At 40.4% G+C, this 22,701-nt stretch overlaps 1 protein-coding gene across 5 annotated transcripts in view; it reads right to left on the reverse strand.

Moving 5' to 3' along the window:
• Window positions 1–22,701, reverse strand: part of ppfia2 (PTPRF interacting protein alpha 2) — a 78,542-nt gene that overhangs the window by 41,671 nt on the left and 14,170 nt on the right. The window contains exon 1 of one of the 5 annotated variants that reach the window (XM_079582209.1): window positions 7,232–7,678. The exons of the other annotated variants lie outside the window; for them this stretch is intronic. Within the exon in view, the coding sequence (XP_079438335.1) occupies window positions 7,232–7,312 (81 nt within the window). The 5' untranslated portion in view covers window positions 7,313–7,678. Of the gene's footprint in view, window positions 1–7,231; window positions 7,679–22,701 lie in introns of those variants that run through there. 5 annotated transcript variants of the gene reach the window in all.

The following is a 22,701-nucleotide window of genomic DNA, read 5'->3' on the forward strand; positions in this document are numbered from 1 at the left end:
GGCTTGAATGGAAATGAGTGTTGCCAGCACAGACACGGCACAATTTGTGTAAGACATTGTTCCCTTGAAAATGCACCGTCTGTCATTATACTTGGTGTAACATGAAATAAAGAAATCTCACCGTGCTCTTTAAACAAGTGCTTTTCTTGGATTCATATGCAAAACCAGTAAACTCACTATTCACCGGAGCACACAGAAAAACTGAAAAAAGAGTGCAATATCTCTGAGCATGTATTGACTGATTTGTAAACTAGAAACAGAAACCATAAGATCTAAAGAGGTTTTTGACGTGAATGATGGTTTTTAAGGATGCCCCGATCCGATACTGGAATCAGATATTGGAAAAAATACCAGGTTTTGGCAACAAATATCCGAACCAATACCAGTTTTGGTTCTCTATGCCTTAAAAACTCAACTTTCACCGACTAAATCTGAGTGAATGATGAAATTTTCACTCAGAGAACGCCACTTTTAATAATGTCTCTTGGCATCGGTAAATATCGGATATCAGCCAATACTCAAACCCCAGTAACGGTATAAAAAAAGCTGGATTGCTTTTATCACTAGTGTTAATAATTTGCAGATCATAGTCAGTAATGTAAAACAGACACTCCTCTCTATCGAGCAAGAAGTACAGGTAGCTCCCAGTCCAGACTCCAGACACTGGAGTTGACTTGACTTGAACATTTCTGAACAGGCCCACTTTGTGATCACAGCTGCCATACCAGATATAAAAATGTTAATATCTATCCAACAAGTCCTTCCAGCAAACCACCACACTGACCTGAACATATGTAGTCTATAAAGAAAGACCTTTGCACAGAAAGCTCTCAATTCCCCCAGCACTAAAAGCCCGTTCCATGATTGGCAACATACAATACATAGTCTATAACATACACAGAGGAACCACACTGATGATTTATGAGCTGAGAGGTACAAGAGGTTGATGCAACAGCCACAGTCTTGGTGCTTTTAAGTGGGGGGCACTTGAGTAAACATGTCCATGAATAAACCATTGGTTGCTCAGGGACAACAAGATGACAAGGGGTCAAGATGGGCTCGCCATGAGACGAGTCCTAAAAAGCTGAGCTCTCATTCCACTCCCACATCCAAAAGACAAAACAGAAATACCATTTTCAATCTAGATATTATGTTGTACTGTACAGACTAAAGACTCCATCTGTAAGGCATCTCTAATCTTGGTCTAACATACTGGCTGTCTGCAATTCACAGTATTACCAGATCAAGAGGGAGCTACAGTGACTGACTCAAAGACATTATGTGATAATATTAGGTTTTGTCAGTAAAATAGACAGCTCTCAAAGCATGTACACATACTGGCGATATAATCCAACGTGTATTTGCTAATTAGAATAGCTTAAATTATAAGTAGAAATTCTTGCATGTGTGGAAATCTTGTGTTGTGTCCCTGAGGCTTTAAGTAATGAACTGTGCTCACCTATAGCTACTGGATGTTTCATGATGGTTTAATGTACAAAAAATATGATTGGAAAACTGAATTGCAACTTTTGAGATTGAAAAATGGTTGATTTGCCGTTTTTAAGACTAACTAACAAATGATTTAGTTGTGTGTTTGTTATATAATCTGCATCGATGAAATTCTAGACTCATTTTCTGTTTTGGAAGCATCGTGACTCTGGAAATTGCCTGCCAGCTCTTCCTCCAGCCCAAGTCTGTTTGTTGCAGGGAAATCCAGTATCCTTCGTGTGTCTGCAGTGCAAAATAAAAAAATGTGTATTACACACTAAATATTAGGAACCTCACAAGCTTTTTTCCCTGCCTTGGACACCCTTGGGTGTGGCAGAGACCATGCCGCTATGTCGAGACAGGCAGCAGTCACTGTTTCCACGGTAACCTCGGGTGAACAAGAGCGTAAGTCACAGACCGCAGGGATCACCGTGCAGGTGGTGCTGTGTCCTGATCGACATGGTAATAGCCTTTAGGGCAGTAGGCCCAGAGCAGGGCATGCCAGTTCACATTAGCACACATGACAGACAGCCGTCCACGGACAGGACATGAAATCACGGCATTCTTCAAAAACTGGAGTGGAGTCACAGTCATGCACAGACACAAAGGAGCTTTGGCTGTTATAACAGGCCAAGAGCTTCTAACACCTGCGGAGGAGTGGGAGTTTCACTTGGCCTTGAGGTCCGTCCACATGTTTAATACAGTAAAAAGTTTCAAGTGCTATTTTATATTGGTAATTGTCCTTCTGCTCCTATGGCTCAGTGGCAGACCTGTGGTGCTGCAGTGTCTGAGAAAGTGTCTTTCTCAAAGAAGAAACAATGCATTTCAGGGAGAAAAGAAAATAATGTTTTGACACAATTACGTATATCTCGATTGACTTTTTTAACACAGCTCTTTAAAGGGACTATAAGGAGTTTAAAAATGTTAAAATTAAGTATTTTCCTCCCCCCACATGTTCCAGCCATGTCCTAATGTGTAGAATGAGCTCAGACCTGTTCACCACAACTGCCTCTAAAATCCTGTAAGGTCACTCAAAAATGTGTCACTTCGGCCCGAATTGCCGTCATGCACGAGCTTAATATAGAAGGTGCAGTTACACATATGGCCTGAGGTGGCAGTAGTGAGTATAAAATGGCGAACTTGCTTCCAGCCCCTTTAAGGATTAATTACTGTTAGGACTATACGGTGTTTAAAAATGTTAAAATTAATTATTTTCCTCCCCCTACATGTTCCAGTAATGTCCTAATATGTAGAATGAGCCCAGACCTGTTCACCACAACTGCCTCTAAAATCCTGCACTGTCACTCAAAAAGGTGTTACTTCGTGTCTGAATTGCCGTCATGCACGAGCTTAATATAGAAGCTGCAGTTACAGGTAAGACCTGAGGTGGCAGTAGTGAGTATAAAAATGACCAACTTGCATCTAGTCCCTTTAAGGTAAACAAGTTTCTTAGAACTGCTTTAATTTGTACATATTTTGCTTTTTTAGCTTTAGTTTTTTCACACAAATGTAGTTTAGTTTTAGTCCAGATTGAGTAAATTGATTTTAGTCAACTAAAATTGCATGTAGCACAGACCTGTGAATATAAACGACATGAGGCTCTTTCAAACTGTCATTGATAGTTTTAATGATTTCAGTGTCATTTTTTTCCATTTTCGACAAACAAGCGGCAGTCCTATATTGCTGGTTAATTTGTGTTTGTGAATAAAGTAAGAAATAAAACATTCATGATGCTTTTTTTCAGGGAAACATACACTATCACTGGGAAAAGAAAACATATAATTTATTCCCTGATCTCAGCAACCCATGTATATGTAAATTGCTGTGGTATAAAAGAGAAGCACCAAGCCAATGCAATTGAACAGACATTACCAGCGCTATTCTCTGTAAGGCTCCATATAAAAACGGCTGTGGGGAAAAAAGCAAGCAGCAGGAAAACAGTGTGAGTGAGACAAATGGACGTATCTTTGAGCCTTAACACTGCAGGCCACTGAGGGGACTGACAGAGGGCACCAAATTGAAAACACACACACTTCTGGATTGTTTTGATTTAACTCCAGCGAATGGATACACAACTGACAGACGCCACACGACAAAGACAGGCTCACTGGGAGGAGGAAATATCAGCGATGAAGAACACATGAGCAATAAAACGAAAAGACCTTTTGAAATGTCTCTGCCTGCTTCAGCACCATGGACAGTGAATGCCTCTGCGCGAGAGGAGTATAGGAGGAGACAAAGGACAGATTAAAATCTTACCGGCTGTATGTATGAATAAATGCATGTTAAAGGTCTTATCTCTGTGAAGTGAGAATTATAAACTCTGCAGAAGATGACAATTTTGGATTCAGCCTCTCCATCTTGCCATCCCCTAACATGACAACGGGACGCTTTTTCTTTTTTTTGGCTGAGGTTAACCTCACACCAAGCAAGCTGTTGTGTAACTTTGTCAATCATTTTATAAACCCCTTTGTGCGCTGAGGTTGAGACACATATTCTCGAAGTGCTTTAATTCCAAAAGCATATGACGGATGAAATAATAACAATAATACAAAAAAAAACATAAACAAACTCGTGGATGCCTCTTGCTTTCGAACGCGCACTCATCCCTTTAATCGCTGTGGAATCCAACAAAGTGGGTCAAACTCCCCATCTGCCCCGGACGGTTTTAAATGCACGCGGGCTGATTAAAATAGAAAAAAAAAAAAAGAAAAAAAACATATATATAGGGCAAACGGCATCAATGAGAGAGGCCTGACGGAGCGAAAAATGGCCACAGTATTTTGTAAACAATTACTGGTCAGTCGGTGTGACAAACAAAGGTCACGCATGTCGACTCCAATCTGCTTTGTATCGTCCGCCGTGTGCCGGTCGGGCCATTTGCATGCAATCACCTTTGTCTCTCAGCCGCCGCCTGCACATCGATACGACACGACGGGGCGGAGCCAAAGGTACAAGCGAGGGAGCGGGGCAGCTGTATGAATAAGCTGCTCACATCTGGATGCATTGCTGTTTCTACTGGAAATGCGATTGTAGATTGAGAGCGAGCACGAGGACTTATTGATTCCTTCATGTGGGCTTCATTCATACATGGATCTTTTAAATGCATTTAAAATGTCAATTTAGGATGACTGTATTGCAAGTTTTATAGGGAAAGTCACTAAAGGAACCATAGTACTGAACATCTGTCGGTACAGCGTTTGTAAACCTCCATCATTGCGCTGTTTCTACTCCAAAAATAAAGATAATAGCCACTTACATGACAGAACTGACAGAAATAACTGATGTGGGGGGGATGTGATTCATAGCTAAACTCTTTGGAGATGTTCTTTTCTTCAACAGCTATACCACTATAATAAATTAGAGGGGTAGATTATAGGTCACCCGTGCACAGGGGTGACATTTTCCACAAACTTCTGCCTGACGAGGTGCATTGTAATAACTCGAGGTGCTTATTATCACCTTACCACTTTGAATTCATATTTAGTACAGTGCTCCCTTGGTTTACACCAATATGTCCACACGGCCTCATGCCGCTGTCTGCAGATGAGTCACCGTGTCTCGAATCGCTGGCCTCACACCACAGGCTTGATCAGGCTTGTGAGAGTGTGCAGCTGTGAACCTGCTTCCACAAGTCTGCTATAATCGGATAGTGGTAAAAAAAAAAAAAAAAGGAGTATTACAGGAGCCTCTTCTGACCTTAACTTTAAATGTCCCTCCTGCTGTATTTTTGTGCAAGATCCTGGAGTATCATCTCCAAGTGCATCAGCGTGGATCCTACTTGATAACTTAAACTGTAATACGAGTCTGTCTTCACAACATTTAGTTTGTTGTCACATAAGGGGCTCCGAATCGAAACACTGAAGCATCTAATAATAACAGGTTGTTATTGTTCATGAATAGAAAACTTCAGCCTCATAGCTGCAGACGCTTTAAAACAGGGGTGGGCAATTATTGAGTAACCTGAATTGAGTTAATTCTGCTCAACTTTCTGTAAAATGCACTAAATCATATTTGGAACTTGCTTTAATTGTAAATATTGTAAAAATAAAGAAAAAAGTTAACAACGGGGCAGTTTTGTTGTATATATTTTGTTGTCTATATTTTAATGTCACTTTTGAATGCAATGAATAAATAAAATAAAAAGTAGTAAATCTGTCAGGGGATGGCCATGGTGCAATTTGCCGTGGAAAATACAAAAACAAACCCACGAGGCGCTGCACTGTTTCAGAGGAGCACTGAAGGCAGCTCCCCGGTTTCCCCAAGCTCCAAAAACATGCTGCTCAGGTTGGCCCACAATGACGGCGTCACGGCGCTCGCAGTCGCAGCGACTCAGGACAAGCCCAACACCTGAACGCAATTTGTTGTACAATTGTACAATGACAAATAAAGCACTTACTTACTTACTTAAATGATATAAAATATGGAAAGAGAGTCGAGGGCTGGACAAAATTGCTTGGGGCCTGGATGCGGCAGCATTCTCATATCTTCAAAAAGCTGTTTACAAAGCAGTTTTCCCTGAGAGAAAAATAAGTGTGTAAATGTAAATCTATCTAAACGTTGCTAAACTAAAACAGCAAAGTTTTAGTACAGTAGCTACTGTTAAACCTACATTAGCTACTGTAGTTTTGAAGTCAGACTCTCCCAACATTGCCACAGCAGTTGAGTGGAAATCAAAGCTGAGCTTCATCATTTACTATGTGCGGGGATTTCCTGAACTGAACAGAGCCAGAAGACTTTGATTTAGTGGAATCAGAGGCGCAGCCTCTCACAGGTACATGCCCTCAGGGAGCCCATCTCCCCTAATGATTTTACATAAAAGGGCAGCAGAGGTTTATGACCCCCCCAGACAATCAGCAAGAAAGGCAATGCCATCAAACGACTCACAAAGCAAGAGGGTAGAAAACACTGTATTGGAGATTATTGAGGAGGAAGCGGTGATAGGGCCTGCATCATATAGCTTTGAGAAACACCTGGTCTTTGGTGTGCTTACAGTTACAAAGTGACTGAAGGAACACGTGACACTGGCTGAGGGGTCATACGCTCATCAAGCAACCACATTTTCACTTATTGCTTTTAGTTCCTTTAAAAGGCAATGACGTGCCTTTAAGATTATAACAAAGTCGAACATCTTCTAAATAACAGCTGCATCCCGGACTGTCCGCCCACTACAACAAAGGAAGGTGGCCTGGTTACATGACTGAATCAACATCCTCGAACATACAGTAGCTTCATTGCAATGCATTGGCCCTGCACATGAAACACAATATCTATGAGCAGATTAAGTATTACGGCAAGGGGCTGTGTTTAACTAAAACACACAAATGAATAGAATACCATCTAAATATAGTCTAGATATTCAGTAGGCGGTAGATACTCGTGAATAATGCAACACTATGAATACATATACAGTAGTTGCATAGTAGGCTGCTTCTTTTACAGCGACTGTGATGATTTATAAATGAGACCGTGGCGCTAATACAGCAAGTCTTTTATTAGTCAAGTCAATTTCTATGTTATTTTATTTCTATTTTATGAAATTATATATGATACTATTAAAATGGAAAGTAGCAGACAAGACAGAAAACAAATTATGTGTAATAGCACTGCAGACAACAAACTTTTTTTCCTACCATAAATATTATGTTCTGTTGCGCATTAGCTTCACCCTGACACAGCTCAGTCATGAATTCCCTCACAGCCGCGCGGTGCAGAGTTAAAGGGGAGAGAAGAAAGCACTTGCCTGGAAGGTGTAGAACCGTGTCCCGTTCGGAGGGTGCACCTTTGGGGAGCTGGTCCCCGCACTCATTTCGGAAAAAATCATAATCCCCACGGAAACAACATCCAAAGCGGCTGGGCTTTCCAATCAACCACACAGCTGCTCCCGGTGCAGTCCCGGAGCCGACGCTGCGCTTCCAGCCTCGGACATCGGACTGACCAATGTTAAATCGTGCGGTTCGAGTCACGGACACTGTAGAAATGCGCTGTTCTCCACTCGCAAACACGCCCGTCGACTCCGGCGCTCCCACCGCGTGTCTAACTCTTCTCTCTGTCGTTGTGGTAATAGAAGCGGGGAGGTGGTGGCTCCATGTTTCTGAAGTGAAGCTCGCCTCAGAGGGAGCAGTCTGTGCGCGGATTACCCCTCCACACTCAAATGCACATTAGGAAACAGACCCGCGGCTTCACCAATAATCAACCAGAACATCGCTGTCGTGTGAGAGTGCCTCTATTGGCGACAAGCAGCGCGTCTTTTACGCAAGAAAGGAAGAAACAAACAAGGCACCAAATGCGTCCATCGAGCAAAAAACTTCTTCACAGACTTTATTGACGTCTTTGCCTATAGCCATTAGGCAATTCACGTTTTTTTTTTCTTCCTAGAAATAGACTGATAGTAGCCTAAACGCGATTACATTCATCTATTAGGAAATGGTTATGCTACTAAAGAGTAACATGTGTTTTAAGTTGTAGATGAATGTTTTTCATTAGTGTCTCTCTGGTGACTGTAGGTACTGGTTGTTTCAGTATTTTTAGACACCTCACGTACAGGGACTGATTCTTTTCTATATTTAGAAGGACTGATCTTGACAAGAGCGTGATTTACTCTTAACGTCATTGTACAGATGTGCAGTGGGCGGGGCCTCGTGTTCTATGAGCTGATTGGTTGACAACTCTCAATCCTCTCTATGCATTGGCTTTACAAAGCTGCCTCAACAAACATCATGATAAAATCTTAATCAAAAAGCGGCAGCTGCCATAGGCCAGCACAATATCAATGTAAATAAAAAAAAGACAATGTGCCTGAGTGTGTCGTCACTCAAAATAGGAGGTACTCAAACCAGCCTTTTCTGCTGTTTTGATCCCTATTCTCCACAGCACATTTGGACACCAAGAACAACCAGTCAGGTTTGTTATACTATCAATGCGTTAATCACCAGCTTTGCTAAGGCCATGTCAACGTTGCTGGTAGACCTGGGGGACACTTGGACGGGAACACCGGGAACACCGGGAAGCCTGGGTAAATGAAATGTAGTGTGTGCGAGTGAGTGGTTGGTGGTGATTGGAGGGGCCAATGGCTCAGACTGGCCACCTTGCTTCTGTCAGTCTTCCTCAGGGCAGGTGTAGCTTATATTAACAAGCGCTATATAAGACAAATGCATATTATTATTATTATTTCTTATTTTAAAACATTTTTTTTTTTACACATTAAGAGAATATCAATGGCAATGTGATATAAAAGACAATCTACTTCAAGCATATTCAAAATGCCACCCCAGGCAGACGATTTACTTGCCCAAGATAAAAAATAGATAATACACAACTAGAGATTGTATAGCAGCTCTTTTCCGTTAGAACCAGAGCGACACACACTGTCCATGACAATCACAGTCTTCTCTCAGCTACATATATAATAAGCCACTTATCAGTCGATAGTTATAGTAGAGACCAATTGTTAAGAGCAAATGAGCTGAAAACAATGCAGGAAAGACAGAGCAAACACAGCAAAGTGCCCATGGACCCTGTTCCATATCCGTCACCAGGATCTTGGCAAGGGGTTCCTACCTACCACTTATCTAATAAGTACCTACCTACTTATCTGCAGGGTTAGCTCACTTTTGGGTTATTAGGGGAAACCGGAGTGCCTCTAAGAAACTCAACTCGACACAAGGAGAATATGCAAACTCCTCCAGTCCAGGAATAAAGTCTGGCGCCTTCTTGAGTCACTCAGTATCTAAACATTATAAAGTACGATAGAAAATAATCATGGTTGTGACTGCACGGTTAGGGACGCTCAGGGGAATGTTTGGCATATTCACATTTTTCATTCAGTCTTTCTTCAGTTCGCTCTTAACATACTGACTTGAAATCACCCACGGGCACATTGTAAACTGCTATACAACATATTATTGATCCTCCACAAGAAGTGTCCTACAAAACAGCAATTTGTGCCCAGCAGTTCAGCTTCAGTTCACGTGTCTATTTCTGAAACGCTTCATTCTGCAAGCATTTTCCCAACCCAAGGACAAACTCACTGCTGCGTTTTGTTTTTGTGTTGGTTTGTTGTAAGCTCTCCTTGATCTATGATATACAGTAGTGACAGCCGTTTGTTTACCCTCACCTCGATAGCAAACACTAAGCCGAACCCTGAAATGCACTATGATAGAATTGGAAAGTAAACAGACCCACAGCAGAACACGATAGAGTTTCCAATCAATCACGCCGAACTCTGCGTCACAGAAACAGGGCCTGTTCCTTTGATGCGTCACATAAGAGCTGTGGCACTTCAGTAAAACATGCTGAATCAGGTGAAAGCGTCAATCATTGTATTCATTGGAGCTCACAGTGACTGGCCAAACCGTTTACAGTGGGTCGCATAAGTATCGCCCCCCCATTAACTTTTCCACATTTTGCCATACTATGGACCATATGAAAATACTTAATTGAAACTTTATGTGACACACAATCGTGAAGTGAAATAAAAAATTTTATCAATAAAAAACTGAAAAGTGTGATGTGCAAAAGGCCCCCTTCCCTTTTAGTGCAACGATTTGCCTTCAGAAGTTGCCTGATGATTTCCGAATGATCACATGTTGACCCAATGACTAAAAAGAGTCTACCTGTGTGTATAATATAATGTCAGCTCAAATACAGCTGCTCTGTGATGGTCTCAGAGGTCTGTTAAGAGACTATTGGGGAGCAGAAGCATAAGTATAAAGCTGGGTTAGGTTAAAAAAGCTTTGAACATCTCTCAAAGTGCAGTTAAATACACCATCCAGGAATGGAAAGTGTATGGCATCACTGCAAACCTATACCAAGACCCGGTCGTCCTCCTCAACTGACCGAACAAGGACAGGTGGTGGTTTCTCCCCAAGCAAACAGGACTTCTTATGGTTTTCTTTTTAAAATGCCACTCTGCCATGAGTCGGCCAGATTTGTGCAGTGTACGACTAATAGTTGTTGTGTGTACACTTTCCCTCACCTGAGCTGTATCTCTCTGCAGTTCATCCAGGGTCATCATAGGCTTCTTGGTAACAGCTCTGGTCAGTGCTCTCCTTGTTCGGTCAGTAAGTTTAGGGGGACGGCCGGGTCTTGGTAGGTTTGCAGTGATGCCATACTCTGTCCATTCCTGGATGGTGTATTTAACTGTACTTTGAGAGACGTTCAAAGCTTTGGAAATCTTTTTAACCTAACCCAGCTTTATACTTCTCAATAACTTTATCCTGAACCTGTCTGGTGTGTTCTTTTCCCTCATGATGCTGTCTGCTCCCCAATAGCCTCTTAACAGACCTCTGAGACCATCACAGAGCAGCTGTTTTTGAACTGACATTAGATTACACACAGGTAGACTCTATTTAGTCATTGGGTCAACATGTGATCATTCAGAAATCATCAGGCAACTTCAGAAGGCAATTGGCTGCAAATTTCAATTAAGTATATTTACGTTTATGGTCCATAGTGGGGCAAAATGTCGAAAAGTTAAAGGGGGCCCATACATATGCATTCCACTGTAGTTATAGTAGAGCTTTCATCACAAACAGTTCCCTCGAAGTTCGTTGAATGAGTGAAAAAGCAAACAGCAAAATCTAATGGCTTCTATTGGATACAAATGCATGAGTAGCCAGCAATAAATAAATGAGGCTTTCCATTTTGGTCTGCTAGCAGAGCACTCCCACTTGAATATGCTATTTGCGGGTCAAGATCTGATTATTAAAGTCATCCAGTGAGTGATGAGTCACAAATCTGCCTACATATCATTGTTGCCACTGGCACTGAGTTGGATGCGGCTTGTGAGACTCAAACAGAACAATATTTACGTAGGTGATTTTGTGGACGAGAAATGGATTTTATTTCTTTATTTCTTTATCACCAAGAGGGGCACGACTCTCGCTTCCTTTTAATTGTATTCTCTTTTTTTTATCATTGTTTTGTCTTTTTTTTTCCCTAATTGCAAAATTCTAAAAGGAAAAAAAAAAGTAATAAAAAAACATAGTTGCCACTGGCACAACACTCATTAGTGTGTCATAACTGTTTAGGGGCTGCACAAATTGCCTGTTTTTGTATTTTTGTATCTCTATCTTTTTTATGTGGTGCACTTTAGGCAGCTGTTGTTGTTGCAAATGTGCTATAGAAATATATATTTAGATTTCTTGATTTGACCTTTATTTAACCAGGAAAGTCCCACTGAGATGAAGAATCTCTTTTTCAGGGGAATACTGAAACTGTTTAAAAAGGACTACTGAGCTCAAAGGTTTGGGGTCACCCAGGCCAGTTCTTTAGCTTCTCTAATCAGCACGATTTCAGCAGTGCTAGCATAATTGCAGGGTTTTCTAATCATCCATTGCCCTCTAACACGATTAGCTAACACAATGTATCATTAGAACACTTGAGCGATAGAAATGCACCACTGCACACCTATACAAGTATCCCATTAAAAATCACCTGTTTCCAGCCAGAATAGGCATTCACAACATGAACAATGTCGAGACTGTATTTCTGATTAATTTAATTCTATCCTCACAGAAAAGTAAGGACATTTTAACTTAAGTGACTCCAAACTTGTGGGTGGAAATGTATATTATTTTCAACAAAACAATTCAGTGGCCGACTTGTCCATTGCTCTGTACAAAACACTTAATTTAAGTTCCACGATCGACACTGTTGCCGACAAATTAATTTGGAAGATGCCAGTGAAATGAATTACTCAATTAAGTGATCTGAACTGGGTCCATTTATTTAAGATCGTCAACATTGAGATACTCGCTGCAGTCTTTTCATGGGACAGCATTTCAGAAGAGCATGCTTGTTCAAAGAAAGATAGGGACTAAAGCAGAATTATTACACCATAAATACAAATGTATAAGGACACAATCAATCACCGAGGAGACCACGTTGGTTTATTGCGCTGGTGTGCGCCGATCTCCCCTGATTGTTTTTACTTTATTTGGAGATTCAGCATCATCATTCTCCTCCATTAAACCAGGGGCTGCAGCAATCTCATAACTTTCTCATTACGCCTCCAGTCTTAAAAACGCCTCTGCTCTTGCTTACAGATAACAACCAGCCTCACTTTTGGAAAACAAACAAACAAACAAGCAAACATGATTTCGGGGGCACTTTCAGCTTATTGTAAAACAGACCATAATCAACAATAGAAAACACTAACAATAAATGTGGGTTGTCGTTATAGTGTCTTTAACTGTCATGGCACCGGGCGATTCTCTTGTTTGAGTCCACTTTCTAGTACAAACTTTGTTTAAGGCAAAAGACACACACATCCCCAATCACCAGCAGTGTGCTGGATAAAAAAAACAAGTTTAAGTCTGATGAAAGACTGAGCCCGAAACGTTGCTGACAGCGAGAGTATTACAACTTTGGTGAGCAAATGTGCAACTCTCGTCTGGTCTTTTTTTTACGAATACAACAAACTTGCCATGATTGATTTAATTCATATTTTTAGCTACATGTTTGGGGGGATCTATTATACACCTAATAAATAATGAAATAGTTAAAACAAGAAGCTTCCACAGTGACCCATACTTATTGTATGCTGGCTTACACGTCATCATTTTAAAAAATTCCCCCTTATAGGCTGAATATGTTTTCTGCAGCAAAACAGATTACTGTGACCCTGCTCTGACTCAAAGTGCTGCACATCAATGTCCAATACAATATTGTGATGCCATCATCTATTCCAGATAATGACAGTGATAAAGGACCAGGAGAAACTGCTTATTTTTCAGTGGTTCTTATTTGTAACAAACATTTGCCATATTTCTAACATCATTAACATTGAGTGAACACCATAATAACGGCTCAGACACTACAAGAATTACATGCAACATAGAGATCTTTACTCTATGGGGCAGGTTTTATCTGTAAAGAAGTCTTAAAAAGATATTTATTCTGTTATAGAACAACATATTTGCAGATGATGGGAGCCCGTACACATTGCACTTTTGCAAGTTTAAACACAATGCTGGATTTAGGAGAAAATAGTAAGTTTGATACTGATCTTCTGTGTGCAGCAAACATGGCAGAAACCCATTTATTTCCATCTCCATTGACACTTGGCTGTGTTAATCTGATCAAGAGCTTTATAAAGTAGGCAGCAGACCAGTGACACAAACGACTTTTGATTTATAGCTTTGATCTGCCCTTTACAGAAGAGCCAATTCATATTCTGGCAAGGGAGGTGTCAAAGAGAAATCGAGTACGAAATTATCACAGCTTCAGAAACACTTTGCCAAGATCAATAGATTAGTATAATGGCTGCCTTAAAGTGTCAGCAGATATTCATGGCGATGTGTGTAGAAAATGTGGAAACAATGCAGAGAATGATGATTTTACTGGAGAGTCACAGTAACAAAGTGATCGCACAGCTCCATCTGCTGGTCAACACGAGTAGTACCAAGTTGGGTATTTCTACAAAGAGGCGGGTGTCCCAGGTAGAAATAAATTGACATTATTATTCATTTTTTTTCTCATTGCCCATATCTCACAGGAGTGGTCTGTTAGCATGGGCATTATTAGCACTGTGGTATATAAACAAAACTTTTAATGCATCTATTGAGTCATGTTTCAAAGGTTTGACATAATGCCAAACACCATTAATGCTAAGCGGTTTGTAGATTTTTTGAAGAAATTGAACATTTTGTAATTTCCGTCAGTCATAAACACCAAGGCAAATGCCAGAATATATACTCCAGTGTTAAAACTGGATTAAATGAAAATTTCCACAATGTCATTTCAAACACAATGAAGGAATGAAATAGGCTAAATAATGATATCATGGTAAAATGAAAAATGATTAGCCTATGTGACTTAGCACATGTAACTGTGAGGTTTAAAAGGATGTTAGACAGTCAGAAAGTGACTGTCTAACCTTTAATAGACTTCAATAGACTATATTGAAACAAATCAGGAATTGTTCTAAAAAAAAAATTATGTTGCAGAAAAAAACAAACCAAGGACCAAATTTGCCCCAGTTTTTCAATAAAGCTTTAAATTGCAATTTGATATGTGTGACATGAAAATGGGATGGATGAGCGCTGCTGCAAGGATTAAACAATTACACTGGATCCGAGTTGTTTAACCCGTTCATACCAAAGTCCCACAAACCAAAGAAAAGTTGTATTTTGCCTGTTTAGGATCTGTGGGGGATCATTTAAGTCCAGGGCATTGTTGTTTTAAAATGCTTTAACTGAACCCCCCACATTTTGTATACAGTTACTATGGCAACAGCTGCAGTGGCGTGATATGGAACGTAGCTTAACAAACACACACGCCCATATAAAAATATTTCACAGCTCAGTTGGGTTAATGATTTTGAATGATCTTATATGTGAGCTGCTTCCTATAAAAATGAAAAAGGAGAAGCGGTGTTCGATCATTATGTATGTGGACAGATAGCAAGCGAGCTAGTCAGGGAGACTTTTCAGATTCTGTTAGCCTGCTCAATGTATCAATGTATCAACCCATCAACCACATTTGATGGGTTGATACCCATGTTGATGTGAAGGCTGCCCTCTACTGTTTGTATAGGTCGATTAAAATGTGTGCAAGAACATTGCAAATTGATCAAACTGTGATTAAAAGCAATCCTTAATCCTCATGATCATACTTGCATTTGTTGTTAACATGGGTTCTATCAGAAAAATGCCAACAGTCATTAAGCCAGTGCCATTACGTTGCATTGGCTGGCGAAATAAAGGCCAGACCCAAAGGCCACTAAGGGCATTTCTGTGATTTCTATGCTGCCTCTTGCTCCTGCCTATGTGCTTAAGTACTTCATTCACCCACAAGAGGACAGTATAGCCTACAACAAAAATCTGACTTCAATTGCTTTGACTGCTTTGGCTAAAAAGCTGTACAAAGCTTTTAATTAGGCTTCTAAAACTGATAGGACAAATACTAATAGCTACTACTACTACTACTACTACTACTACTAACACTGCAACTAGAAATAATGGGATTATTCATAGGAAAGACTGTGACGGGCCAATAAAATCTACTGCAACAGCTGGTCAGAAACAGTGAATGGAGAATGGCCTGGTCAGGACCAAAAAGGATTGTGTCCGTTTAAGTTTAACACATAATATGATATACAAATAATCTCTGATGGTTTTGTTACTTTTATTCTGACTCCAGACAAATCTCTCAGCTGATAAAACCACTGTTCCTTGGACACCACAATAACAACTATAACCCGTTCAGTCACAACAAAACTTTGTTTCACCCTCTGGACTCCTTCTGGAAGGAATGACCTTTAGCGGTGTGACATTTCACAGCTTCTGCTTCTGTGTAGCTCATGACAATGCCCTGCAGACATGTTTAGGTGCAGGAAATGATTTGGATTCGGAATTGCACCATATTATATACATTTAGAACGGTAAATGAGGGGGGAAATGGTTTATGCTTCAGAAGAGTATCCAGCACACTTTTTCATGCATTTAATACACAGCTCCTGAGTGGAGACTTCAATCATTTTTTTTTACTGGCGAGCTAACTTGGTAAATTGTCATTATGTTGTCAATAAACAAATCTTGATGTTTTCCAAAAGCTAAAGCAAAATTATAGACTAAATTGATGGCATATACCTGAACTGAGATGAACAGTGGTAGTTTTTTGTATAAGGTGTTACCTGGTCACCATAGAGAGTCAATGACGTGAACACATGCATGTGTCTAAACATCAGTGACATGACACCTGGTGATGAAAATTGTAGGCAAAAAGGATTTCTCTCTACATTGGCTTGTCCCGAGTGCTGTTGATGGTTGAAAGAGCAAGCCTGGAGCCCATGGGGACCAATGGGGGGAGGGGAGGACAAAAAAGGATAGGAGGATGGAGTCACCAATGGGAAGAGCAGATCGAGACCTCGTTCACCTTTTAGACCAGACACCACTTTGTCATGCAATGTCAACTCTTCCCTAGTAGTGACATTATTAAATCATGGCTGCACATTTTGCGGTAGAAGAATATTAGACTTTTCAAGATAAAACATGAATCTGTAACAAGACAATACAACCACTGCTGAAGCATTGCATATCAAGTGTGTAGGCTGTAGTTAAGGGTATAATATGTGTCCCTGCGTGCACCATCATACCACAAAACAAAATAAGGCAAACATTAGATTGCATTGCGCTCACAAGAACATGCAACTACTATAACCACAGACAGTTGCCTTCCATGTCAGCCTGTTTACATTTGTCCCTCCCCCCTCAGTCTCTCATTATTGACTTCTGTCTCTGGGAAATGTCAAGAACGTCAACATATGCTGCACCATTTTCAATTTAAATATCAATGTGGCTGTAAGGCACACACTGAAGCACGGCTCCAGGTGCTTAACCAGAAGATACTACAAAAATATAGCCATATACGCACACATTATTATTATTTTTTTTAGATCCAACAGTATTTTTCTATGTGCTGCATATTATACTATAGGCTGCATGTTGAAAATGTTATCTCATATTTCATATTTCATATATCATCTCATATACAAAGGCAATAATGAGGTCTTATGACAACATCACAAGTGAAAAGATATCAAAGCTATTTGTAGCATGAAATATAATAGTCCTTCGTTTTGATCAGAATTCATTCAGCTATGTAAACCTTATGACCTGCAAGTTTCTATTCTAGCTAACTACTATACCTGCACATAGGCACACAGCATGTCTGTCTATGCCTGTTTCAGATTAGGTTAAGTTGCTTTAATAACAAATTTAATATACAATTATCTTAAGCACAATTTGATTAGAACCTTAAAGCGATATTTCAGGATTTTTGACATAGGGCCTCATTTCCTAGTTATCCAGAGTGTTGGTGATTTCTGGAGATAAATATAGTATTTTTAATTCATGCAGTCCTAATATTTGAAGAGTTTAGTGGTGCTAGGCTAGCGCATGTCTATAGTAACTAGTACCCGGCATTAAAAACAGTCTGAGCCAAGCACAGTGCACCTGAGGCAAATCACGTATAACACTAACGATATAAATGTCTGTGTCGATAGAATAATTGTAACCATTTTGCATTTAAAATAAATTATATTTGAGCAGCATCTGCTTCGTGGTTGTAAGCTACGCAGCGGCGGAGTGATCTGCTAGAAAATAGTCCCTCAAAATGCGGTAATTCATGTGATGCAAGGTCAGTTTTATTTAAAATATTCTAGTCTGGTGTTATAAGTGATTTGCCTCAGGTGCACTGTGCTTGGGTCAGACTGTTTTAATGCAGGCTACTAGTTACCATAGACATGCACTAGCACCAGCCTCACATCACTAAGAAGAAGAAGAAGAAGAAGAAGAAGAAGAAGAAGAAGAAGAAGATCTTCAAATATAAGGACTGCATGAATAAAAAAATATATATATACATCTCCAGAAATCAACAACACTCTGGATAACTAGGAAAGGAGGCCCTATGTCAAAAATCCTGGAATATCCCTCTAAACCCAATGCGCCACCTCATAAAATGTTTTGTGACACCCCAAGCAATCAGGACTGAACCAGCTCTTAAAAGGGTCTAAACAGATCTAAATTGGACTACATTATGCCTAAACTAGGGGTAAAAAACCAAAACCAAAAACAAACAAACAGGTAACTCAAATGAATAGCTATAAAATGAGTGAATCTCTTACCAAAATGTAAGCGTAAAACTGCAGATAATCCTGAGTATCACCTGAAGAAGCCCAAGTGCCATCAATCTGAGAAACACTGCCTTAAACATACAATATTTTGATAAGTTTTAAAGAATAAATGCCGCAGGATTGATTGAAATTGTACTGTTGCCGTAAATGTGTGATACCTGCTGGAAGTCCTGTAGATTGGCCAACATCACACACACATGTATTTTGAATATTGTCACCAATTTAAGAGACCTGTATGAGGAAATAATTGTACATAAATGCGCTCACAAAGAAGTGTTTTATGTGGATATGCCCAGAGATATTATCCATAGACCAAATCCATGGTTGCTCCGACCTAGCTGCAGCAGTGGGTGACAGTGCAAAAAAGACAAAGACGCCCCAGTGCTCTGAGCCATGGCCTTGTTTGAGAGAGCAGAGATGAGATGTGTTCAAACAGAGAGGGCTGACATCACTACAGGGCCAGCAACTCCAGGGAAGACTGCAGAGGCGCAGGATGTCAGCTCGGCCAATCGCAACATGGGGTAGAGTGTGCGTTAAGTGCGCTAGTGTGCATACTGTAAGAGATCTTGTGTGAAAGATGTCCCGCTGCTGTGTCCAAGCCGGGGCAGCACGAGCACCCCGACAGAGAGCTTCCTAATCAAACACAGGGAGGGCAGACCCGGAGGAAATCACTGTCGTAGTGTGACTTTGATTAGAGCGACCACGTACACTACACGAGTGACCGATGAAAGAGCCAACGGTGTATGTATGTGCAAATATAGATATACAAATGCCCTGTAGCTGCTGTGGTCACGTGACAGACACAAGCCTGGCAGTAAGGTGAAAGGGAGAGAGAAAAGGCAGAGGCCATTCTGGGTCATCGTTCAGTTTTATATAATGGTGTGCACATTTACAAATGCACATATACACATAGCTCACATACAAGCTTGATCAAAACACATCTAGTTCATTCCTTGCACCACCGATTTTTGATTCCTCAACTACACAATCCAGTAACTGTTTGTTTTTGTTGTGTCTAGAAAGAAAATCAAATACAAATTTCAGAAAAGCCTGTCATTTTAACATGAACATCGACAGTGAACTTGAAACCAGCTTCACATAATTAAACACTGATTCATAGAGACACTCTTTCTGCCATTTCAGGATTGTTGGTTTCGGTTGCACGTCCGTATCTTTGACACTACAACGCGCATCATATCGGGCTTCATTGAAAACACTGGAGGAGGTACTCTGTCTCAGCGGGAGGCCGTCCTCAGCCGCTCACGGTCATGTCACAAGCCCAGTCTGAACACTGAATGGCTGTGAAACTTCTCACATTTTTATTTAGTCAAATAAGGGTCTGTAAATCATCTATAATAACTTGTCTTAGAAAGCCACAACATACAAGGTAGAGATATTGGTTTATTTGGTCGGGACAGTGCATGTTAAAGGAATAGGCCACTGTTTTTCCATACTGAGATATGTTCTTACCTGAGCTTAGACAGGTTGATGTGTACCTGTCTGGTCTTTGTGCGTGCCCATGAAAGAGCTTGGCTGCTTCTAACTTCACCCCCGTTTGGAGCTATAGGAATATGCTGGGAGAGGCCAAACGTTAACAAGATCTTTTGTCTTTGTGCGTGACTGAGCGCACACACAAAGACCAGACAGGTACGCATCAACTCCTTTAAGCTCAGGTAAGAAAATATCTCAGTGTGTAAAAACGGTGGCCTGTTCTTTAAAGGGATATTTCAGGATTTTTGACATAGGGCCTCATTTCCTAGTTACCCAGAGTGTTTATGGTTTCTGTTGATTTCAAGTTGATAACTAGGAAATGAGGCCCTATGTCAAAAATCCTGAAATATTCCTTTAATGAACATACATGGGTCATAAACAGATAAACTGCCTGTGCACTCACAGTGCATATAAAGGCATGTGTTAGTAACAGCACCATTTGCTGGACAAAGGCGTGCACTACAGTTAGGGATCTCACAATAATTACTATATCGACTTATCATTCAATAAATAACAGTTAAACAATATATTTTTGGACTCGACATTCATTGTTGATACATTTATTAGCATTTGCCCCCAATTGTTTTCTTTGTAAAACTTGAGTTACATTATATTTCATGCTCATCGCAGCTTGTGTGATACTTAGGACATGTACTTTTAGAACAAACTTTTACTGTCATTTTTATGCCTGCGAGTTGACAGTATCGAGTATCGTCAGAGTCGATATTAACGTTTATACTTTCCTGCCTCAATATATCGAACTTCAAATGTGTTATCACGACAGGCCTAACTACAGCTTCATCGGTTTCATGTAAAAGCAGATCGAGCGAGGGCGTGACTGATGCCTTTTCCTGGAGACCATTGCTGTGAAAACGGCGCCTTAAACAAACACAAGCTGACTGAGGACATGACTCATCAAATGTGATCACTTGAATCTAATCTGTTTCAAATTGAGAGGACATTCCATTTATAAGTGTCGTTTAATCTTCTTTAGATGTGCAATTATGCCTTTGAGGATTATACAGCACCCCTCTTTAATTATCTACTTTTCCCTGATGGCTTTCATCTCCATAGAGACCCTGTTCTCCTCACCTTGGCCCCCCCTGTCTCTGTGGTAACCCTTAGGTGCTGATCGCGACACAGGTGAGACAAAGACGCCATTGACGCCAAACACCACTGAAAGGTGATGAAATAAGGTCACCGTCACTTGTTCGTCTGCTTTCACCAAATCTAAATTCACCAATACCTGCTAATCAATTTAAATATATGGATGGCAAGCTCGACTGTGGAAAATTGTTTGGATGTTTGTTAGCATGTTTCCCCTGTGCTGTAACATATCTGTGAAACATGATGCATGGGCTCTTTGCCAACCATTCTCCGGGTCAAATGTAGGGCCAAAAATTCCCAATAGGGACAATAAAGAAAAGCTTCACTCGTCATTTAGTATAAACATGTCTGTCTTCAAATTGCACTTCCTCATTTCCCCTTATAAGACAGGTCAAGATGAGAAACTGCTCAGTTTAAATTTCAACAGGGCAACTGAGTATTTTTTTCTTTTTTTATGTCTTGCCCTGTGATGCCCCCGGAAACTGCGCCGTAATTTGGGTAAATATGATGCAGAAGAGCACAATGTCTGTCTAGTATTCAAAGCAGACTTGGCCTCTCTTCACTTGAGGGGGTGGTTGGCGCTGACCTACTTTTCATTGCAGGACTAAAGCTGTCACTCATGGAGCTGCGTGTGAGTTTCTGCTCCACATGTGAGACCTGAGTTTACTTTGCTTTTTGCACAGTGCATGATTTCCGCCTGGACAGTGACATCGGCGCTGTCCTTCCCCTCCCCAATCTTTTATCTTCACAGTTAGTCCCACACAAATGAAGGAATAGCTGAAGATTTGGTAAAGGACAGCGAGTAAAGTAAAGGATGTGGCTGGAGCAGGTTATAAACATTTCGTGAGATGCAACGTCTAAACAGGAGGAAACATCTTCATAACGGTGTTTTTTGTTGTTGTCTTGAGGCTGACGGCTAACACAAAATAAAAATTAAAACTAGTGCAAAGTTTTGACTCTGAGGAGATCTCAAATGTGCTGTTCATGCAAGACAGCCCAGGAACTTACAGGAACTGGAGGCTTTTTGCCAAGAATAATGGGCCGCTTTACCATTAGATTATATACAGATCCTGCTCCACAACTACCACAAAAGACTCCAAGCTGTCATTGATGTTAAAGCAGGCAATACACTGTATTAGGAACTGGGGTATGTAAACAGGGTCATTTTGGTATTTTATTTTGCTATGGTGATTTGAAATTAGTTCACACATTGTTATCACAACATCACTTACCATGGGTGAAAAAAAGTTTGTGTGTTTTCCCTCATATTCTTTGAAAAATGAAAAAATCCACCATGGTGTGTAAACTTATTGGCACGACTGTATCTCTACATTTGTTTGTCCTGCTAATCGTGAATGTAAAAGACACGGGACAGGTACAGCGTCGATCTTATTGTCCAGGAAGAAATCACGTGAGGACACCGTGAAGCCCATTGCCTCAGTTCTGCCTTGTTCATATACAAGCGGTGCAGATCTGCTGTGTTTAAAACTTCCTATTCCTCTGGGGCTGTTACCGAAAATCAGGCACTTTTGCATAACACTCCTATTTCAATTATCAGGGCTAAACAAGCAGCTGTAAAATACTGTAACTCAAACCACAGGGAATCACTTGAAATGGCAGATTCATTTAACAGGGTTTACTATGTTTTAATGCCACAGTTACAAAAGTGGTAATCGGTGCAAATTGTATTTCTTAAGATTTTCAAACATGATATTCAAAAGCAAATTTGACACAACAAGCAATTTGGCAAAAAATGTGGACAATTTCGGCCAAAACTGCAGCTGAACGTGAACAAACGTAGGCAAATATAATAGTAGAGCAATGCCATTATTTTTCCCACAAAAGTACTTAATGCCAGTTTGAGTTAGGCCTTAATTTTGACACAATTAATGTAATGACTTTAAATGCTTTTTGATGCCCCGTTATAATGAATAGGCCCTTATTTCATAACTGTGTCCAGATCGCTACAGATTACT

The sequence above is a fragment of the Gobius niger genome, assembly GCF_951799975.1.
Source record: "Gobius niger genome assembly, chromosome: 2".
Classification (NCBI taxonomy): domain Eukaryota; kingdom Metazoa; phylum Chordata; class Actinopteri; order Gobiiformes; family Gobiidae; genus Gobius; species Gobius niger.